At 47.5% G+C, this 8,098-nt stretch overlaps 1 protein-coding gene across 1 annotated transcript; it reads right to left on the reverse strand.

The window, feature by feature from the left end:
* Window positions 1–3,966: 3,966 nt before the first annotated feature.
* Window positions 3,967–6,441, reverse strand: CEBPB (CCAAT enhancer binding protein beta). The gene has a single exon (XM_083744635.1). It carries the CDS (start codon window positions 5,929–5,931, stop codon window positions 4,813–4,815), a length of 1,119 nt encoding a protein of 372 aa, XP_083600761.1. The 5' UTR covers window positions 5,932–6,441; the 3' UTR covers window positions 3,967–4,812.
* Window positions 6,442–8,098: the final 1,657 nt, after the last annotated feature.

Genomic DNA, 8,098 nt, shown 5'->3' on the forward strand with positions numbered 1-8,098 from the left:
AATGCAAAGAAATGAATAAAGAAATTATTGCTTACATTCTGTTTTAGATTTATGAGACTAGTTACACAATCTTCTTAAACCCATTTGCTAGTAAATATATTTCAACGTAGCATATTGGTAAAATCACACACAGTTTATTTTATCAGTGCACAATTGCGTTCGGAAGAAGTCTTACAATTCCTTAAGTCTATTGTAGCAAAAACTTTTGTGAAGAAGTCCGCTTATGCTACAGAAACTCTGCTAATCTTTAAAATACCACTTAAGTAATTTTTGTATGATGTAGTCAGCTGCCTTGGGCTTCTTTTCAGATAAGAAAAATGGGCTACAAATCATCAGAATGGGGGGAAACCCAAGATTTTTAAATTGATTTTGCTGTAGTAACAGACTAACAATTGTTAATACCATGAAATTGTAATCTATGTTTGTTTGTTTTATTATTATTATTATTATTATTATTAATTTATTTTTTAAAAAAATAAAAAGAATGTATGTGCATTCATATTGCTATTTTGGGACATAGGGAAGGCAACCACAAGCCATTGTTGAATGGAGAGAAATAAGGCATTAAATTTATTTAGATCCACAAACCTCCAACACCACAACAAATGCTACTACCAACTTCAAGATAATATATCGTGCCTAGTGGTGAGATGGAATTTTTAATTGTTTGAATCAAACCATTTTATATATTTTAAAAAAAAAACAGATAAGGTTGAGAGACTAATTTACACTGAACTTTAAATTAACTAGCAAGTGCTGAAATATATATAAAACCACTATTTTAAAACCCGGGAATCTAGCAGTCTAGCTCCAGAGGGAGAGCTAAGCACATACTTAAATCTCTCCCACTTAAGTAAATTAATTTTAAAGTGCCTAACCCTGCCTGGATCACACCTGGAACTGTGAACTTTTCAAAAATTCTGGAAATTTGTCTTTAGTTCTGAAATAACTTATTACATTAATGCTAGGCCAGAAGAGGGATATCAGAAAAGGCAAAGGATAATTATTCTCTCTGTTAAGAGCCATTAAAAATTGCCTCACCGAAACACATACAGGAATCAGCAAGAAAATCTGTCAAAGAACTGTGCTGTTAGTGTCGTGGAACAAGAGTTGCTTTGGCCTTTTGTATCGTGAGCAGCAGCCTCACATAGTGCACAGCAAACTATTTTCAAGTTTCAAAAGCAAGTTGTGATATAGAAGGACAGCTTGCTATTCAAATAACCCATCCTCAACAAAAAATCAAACGAGCACAGGAAAACCTTTTTAAAATCTAGGCCTTATTGAGTTTAATGAAGCACAATTGCAACCTTAAAACCACAACTCAAAAAACTACTTTAGGAACCTTTATTCCCACTCGCTCCCCACAACATATTTTTTTTCCATGAGATCATAAAGTGCTTCTGCTATGTGGCATAGGGAACTGCTGTACAAGAAATACAGGTCTTAAAGGCCTCCTGGGCACACAGAGCTTCTTCAGTTCTTGGGATTGTGGCCTGCATTTTGCAACTAAGAAGTTAGCGCTTGCCCCAAGAACCTGCCCTTTTACAATACATTGGACCTGAATACACACTTACTCCAAGCTGTTGCTTTTCCCAGACTAAGGCTGAACTTCCCACTTATTTAGGATGAAGTCCCACAGAGCTCCATGAAACCTACTGCCAAGGAGACATATATAGGGTTGCACTCTAAGAGACTGATCCTGTGCATAGTTACAAAGGCGGATTTAGGGGAGCTCGACTGGTTCAGCCACAATGGGGACCCCACAACTATTATTTAGAATGGAGCACGAGAGGCAGGGGGCGTGGAATTTTGGTGTCACACAGGGCACCGCTGAAATTTGAGTCTCCAAGGTCCGCCACTGCCTATTTACTCAGCAGACCAGCAAATTCAATGGCATGTTTTTTCCAAGGAAGCACGCACAGAACAGCAATCTGAGGAGGGCAATAATTTGTGTGAAAATATGTTAGATACAAGACTCTACTTTGCAGAGAGGTTGATCAGTTCCACTTGGGGAACCTGCGGCCTTTCAGCTGCTGTTGGACTACAACTCCCATCATCCCTGACCATTGATCATGCTTGGATCTGATGGATCGGAGATGGAGTCCAGCAAGATCTGGAGGGCCACAGGTTCTCCACCACCGGATACTGCGTCATTTCAGCAAGCCTTTGCCCTTGATGAAGGCCAATGAACAGAAACGGTTCACGCCGTTTTCACATTCCCTTACCTACGAACCATCTGCAAAGCAACATAAAGACATTATACCCTTGTTCTTCTTGGTATGCCTTTGCAAGCCTTTGGGGAGGTCATAATACAGTTTGGCAAACCAAACGATTGAAAGCCTGAACGTAACTGGGCTGTGGACCACTGTAGCTAAAAACTGAGCTCAACTTTTCCATGAAGCTGCATTCGTTGTTAGTGAAAACCTAAGTTTCATCAGCAAGCAGAGAATTAGGAGCTGCTGCTGCTTTTCCCTGAAGGGGATATCGACAAGAGCAATGTTTAGGTCAACAGCCTCCAAGCAAAGTGAATTCTGCATTTCATCAGTGCAAAGGGCAGCAGGGAAGATTTAAAGCTTTTTTCTTTGATACACGTATCAGAATTTAGAACCTAGAAGTACTTTAAAAGGGCCTAAATTTATAGTAAATTGCTGAATAAGACCAGTCCTTTACCAAGCTCTCCTCTACACACACACACACACACACACACACACACACACACACCAACTTCACATACTGTTAACATTTTACTAGCAGTATAGACACATGAGCAAACTATGCAAGGCTAAGAACATTCAGCTTCCTGGTCTTGAGAAATCATAGATTCCACAATCGCTAGCATGAACTTTTGGATATCTGCCTGTCCAGTGCGCTTCCCCTGTGCAAAAACACTGCTTGCTCTCAGTGCACTGGACAGGCAGAAGTTCTACATGAACATCACTGCTTTTGCCACAGGTTGCCTCGCTAAAGTAAGTAACTAAATAAAGTTGGACGGAAGATGCTAGGCTAGGCATGCTCTATAAATAAAGAACACTGGAAATCCACACGCCAGAGGCGGGGGTTAATTGCCTTATTTTTACCTGCAATTAACACACTTTGCATCTAATTCACTTTAATATGGTAGCTGCTAGGCTTGGGGGACATAGATCTCACTTATTCTGCAATCCCTTCTTTCTGTTGTTGTTAATTGCCTATGCAAGAATGTTGTTCGAGATTGTCACAAACAAGTTAGTTTGACATTTAAAAGTATGACATCCTTTTTTTTAAAAAAGCAATGAGATCCGAAAAAGAATTTTAACGCCTTACTTGGCATCTGTGTTTTGACACTGTATCGTTCTCAACCTAATCTGTGTCATGAGGCTTAGAAACTTCCCCCGCCCTTAAAACTAAAATCTGGGCATTCACAAAAATGGACTGCAGAGAAGTAGGCTGCCCACAACTCTTTCAGAAATTCTGGAAAAGTTTTGAAATAGATATGCCTAAAGAATTTATTCCAACCTTTCATGATGAATGTATTCTCAGTATAACCAGCTCAAATGTATCCCTATGACACACAAATCTATCTTTTTCTTATTCCTCCCGCCCGCCCCCCCAATCCTCTGCAGTTACTTAAACAGATCAGAAATATTGGTTTATCACACCAGGAAAATAAATGAGAAATAAAGGAAACAAGACCCATTATGTTTTTGTCATCCCCTTATACGTTACCTGCAGTTCCAGGTCTCCCCAATTTGTAGTCATTCACAAGCAGATCGACAGTTTCAGCAACAAGGCAGTGAACTGGAAGAAGTGACTGCTTTGGTTCCAGGCTGGTTCTCTCGGGAATTTCTGCTGAACGAAGAACTGGAAGAAATCTATATTCTATTTCAGCCGCTGGGACACCACTCAGTTATTTTAATGGTTCTAGATTGCCCCCCTCCCCCCCTTGATATAGTGGAGAGTTAGCACCTTGAAGAAAACAAGCTCTCATTTTCCGTCCTGACAATAAAGTTTTATTAAAATTGTTCATTAATGCTTCATGTGTAGCAAGAATGCATAGATCCCAAAATATACATATGTCTTTTTTTCTCCTTATAGAAATAGACCATTCTTTATAATAAAAAACAACTGTAGGAACATCTTTAACAGATTACTCAATCCATGACTGACAGTTACACGAGGTTGCATCATGTGTAGCCAGCTTTTCCAGCCATGTTTTAAAGATTGCATCACTCTGGCCTCTCTTTCTCTCTACTTTATTCTCTCTCTCTTCTTAAATAACACAAGCATTCAACCCAAAAAGAAAAAAAAGGGGGGAAAGGGGGGGGAACCGCTGCAAAGACATCAGATCGGAAATTAAGTGGCTTGTGTCGGGTTTGCCGTCACCTTTTTTTTTCTTAGAAAAAAACAGTAACAAGAAAAGTTGGAGGGGGTAAAAAAAAAAACAAATCACGATTCCTCCATGAGGTTTGCAGAGGTAAATGGAAACCGCCAGGAGACTCCCCGCGCCAGCCGAAGGAGTTGGACAGCACGTAGCTTAGAGCGGAAGGCTTCTCCCACCTTGAGCGCGCGAATTAAAGGTGAAATAATAAAAATAAAAATGATACGCATTCATATATGTAAACCCTCTGGGCTCGCTCTCTCCCTCGACTTCTCCCCCACGATTCTGCCTCGCCTTGTAAGGAGCGAAGAGACGCGCGTGTACAAACCCACCCCAGATCCCACCGCCCCCAACCTCGCCGATCCTTCCCCCAAACTCCATGCGCCGCCTGCGCCCTCCTGCTCCCCAACTCAACCCCCTTCCCCCCTCAGCTCTCGTCGGGGGTCTGTTGGGGGTCAGCAGTGTCCGGAGGTGGCCAAGAGCGGCTCGGGCAGCTGTTTGAACAAGTTCCTGAGCGTGCTGAGCTCCCGGGAGAGCTGGTCCACTTTCTTTTGCAGCCTCTCGTTCTCGGCAGTCAGTTCCAAGACTTTGTGCTGCGTCTCCATGTTGCGCAGCTTGGCTTTGTCGCGGCTCTTGCGCACGGCGATGTTGTTCCTCTCGCGCCGCAGCTTGTACTCCTCGCTGTGCTTGTCCACGCACTTCTTCGACTTGTGCTTGCCGCCGCCGCCGCCACCTCCGCCGCCGCCACTACCGGGGCCTGCCGGGTAAACGCCGCCGCCGCCGCCACTTCCTCCTCCGGCCGAGGCGGACTTCGAGGAATCGGACGGGTTCGGGGTGCCCGGCGGGCTGGAAGACGACGACGTGGAGAGGTTGCCGCTGCTGCCGCTCGGCACCGACTGGTAGCCCAAGTAGGAGCGCACGGTGCTGCCGTAAGGAGAGGACATTCCCCCCAGGCCGGGCCCTGCGCCGCCGCCGCCGCCGCCCTCGTCCTTGCGGGGCCCTTTGCAAGAGTCCAAGTGCTCGAAGACCGGCTCCACTTTGGTTTCCACCATGGGCGGGTAGCAGCCCAGCAGCGTGCCGGCCTTGTGGCCTGCTTGCCCGACGCCCGGGTGGTGGTGGTGGCCGTGCCTGGCTAGGCTGATGTACGCGTAATCGGGGTGCTTTTTCCCGCCGCCTTTATAGTCCTGCTCCGAGAAGAGGTCGGAGAGAAAATCTTGGCTGCTGTTCCCGCCGCCGCTGCTGCTGCTGCTGCCTCCGCTGCTGCTGCAAACCGGCTCAAAGTTGCCCCCTGCTGCCGCGGAAGGAGGCGGCTGCTGCTGCTGCTGTTGCTGCTGCTGCTGCGCCTGTTGCTGCTGCGATGCTAAAGGGTCCAGGTAAGGGCTGAAGTCGATGGCTCTCTCGTGGTCTCCGACGGTGAGCTCGGTCATGGAGCGGCCCCCTGGAGCCCGGGGGTGCAGCTTGCTCAGAGCAGCCAGACAGTCCGCCTCGTAATAGAAATTAGCCACTTCCATGGATTTAAAGGCCGGCGGCTGGAGCGGGAGGCATGCCTGGTCCCAGGCTACCAGGCGTTGCATGAAAGCAAAAGGAGAGGCGGGGAGCAGACGGGGAAGGGGGCGAGGGAGAAAGGGGGAGTCCCGGCCCCCCGGAGCTGCTGGGGCGGTCGAGTCGCTGGCTTCAGACGGCGAGCACGATCGGTCGCGCAAAGCCCTTGCGTTCCTTGGAGAGGGCTCCTTTCCCCAGCGCGCCCGCTGACCGTCCGCGCTCGCAATGCTTCAGAGACCCCGAAGCTCCAGGCTCTCCTGGACCCCGGTGCTGGTGCTGCTGCTGGTGCTGCGGCCGCTGGCTGCCGGGCTGTGTGGCTGCGGGTGAAGCTCGCTGCGGACCATCTGGTTGCTCCGGGTGCCGCGCCGTCGCTTAAAAGTCTCCGGACTTGGGAAAGTTCCTTTGCGCGCAGTTATTTATAGGGGCGGCGCGTCCCTTGGCAACGGGACGTCACGCCTAGCTGGCTGGCTGCCACGAGCTCGCGCAGCGCACGAAAGCGCCTCGCCCGCTGGCTGCAGCCTCAAAGGAGCGCACTCCGAGTGCGTGTGGACCTCCCGGAGCCTGGGCCATTCATAATAACAACAACAAGGCGCGGATCGAGGGGAGGGGAGGAGGGAGGCATGGGTGGATTGGGTTTGGCCTGGGGAGGGGCTTTATTCTCCCCAGCCGGGACAAAGTTTTCATTTCAAGTCGATCGATCTGTCTAACTCTCTCTGTGCGTGTCTTTACCACGCTGCTTGGATCTTTCCAAGGCAAGAACAGGCGATGCGACCTTGCAGCCAAATCCACCGGCTCTTTTGCAGCCTGGCCCTGGGAGACGCGCACTCAAAAAGAGGAGCCATTTGTCCAGTGTATTTCATGTTCAAGATGCACACTCAAGATTGTTTCCTTTTGCGTCCTGGTCCGTGGAGTTGAGTTGAGCTTACTTACTCTGGAGTAAACGTGCTGAGGATTGGGGGCTCAGCAGGGTAAGGAGGAAGTTCTTCTGTACAGAGTGGAGCTTCTGAGGAAGGAAGGGTCAGGATCAGAGGAGGGCAACAGCAGAGCCTCTTTGCTTTCAGTGCAGCGGGGTTTAAAATCTGTTTTAGGCTGCAATGCTAAACACACAACTAGGGACAGCAGGTTTTTTTCTTTCTTTAATACCTGAGCCTCGGTTTGTGCACCTCAGGGATTCTGAGCGCAGGAACAGAGCCAGTTGTGTTTCACGTTGAAGCAAATGAGGAAGAAGTGTCCACAAGTGCAAAACTGAGGCCAGTGAGGCAAAGTTACTCAAGTTTGGGGATGAGATCCTGCACGTTCCATTTTAGAACCCTGAGCCTTTTCTCTCTCTCCTTCTCTTTCACATGCTTCAGAGATGGCCACCTGTTTGAGGAACGGGAAGAGAAATCACGTAAGGGAGCCATGCCCTAGACTGGATTCAAAGGAGGCTAAAAGGAGGGTTTTAATGGGCCTCTGGAAGTGACTGGAAATGGTCATTGTGTGTCTGTCAGCCTTTAAGTCTTGAGCATGTCTGGGCATCACACCACTTGCCCAGTTAGACCTCCTTAATCCTAGATCTGGTTCTGGAATGATGGGAGGTGGAAAGTCACCCTGCCTGCAATCAGAACTACTTCCTTGCTTCACGCATTCCTGAGTTCTGCCTTGGCACTGAATACTTTCCAAGCCTTGGAAAACAATGGACTTCTAATATTTGAATTGCCCCAGAGAGCTGCACAAGACTTCTGAGATTAACCTGGCTGGGCAATTTCTTCTTGCAAAGGCTGTGGGCCAGATACTAAATTGTCACTATTTGGGTCTAGCAACTTCAGACGTGCCCAGGCAGAAAGCACTCCTCTTTCCAACATGAGATTCTTCTTTTGTTTTGCAACTGCTCCAGGCCTGCGTTTGACCTGGTAGTGACAGGTACCACACTTTAAGAAGCCTTGCTTGGTAGGGCAGTGACAGTATATGGCAAAATACAGCCCTGACGGACTCCTGCAGTCTCCTACTGGGACTGGGGAAGCATGACTGAGCTGGAAAAGCCGCAGCAAGCTTGGTGAAAAAGGAACCCTGGTACCCTCTTTAATTAAAGACACCCACCTTTGGAGCCAAGCGTATATTTCACCCTCTTTCACTCCCACATTTACCTGTTTACAAGATAGTGACTCACTCCCAGAATAAAGGACATCAATTTAAAACAAAACATATAATTAAAGAAAG

This window comes from Podarcis gaigeae, assembly GCF_964106915.1.
Source record: "Podarcis gaigeae genome assembly, chromosome: 6".
NCBI lineage: Eukaryota > Metazoa > Chordata > Lepidosauria > Squamata > Lacertidae > Podarcis > Podarcis gaigeae.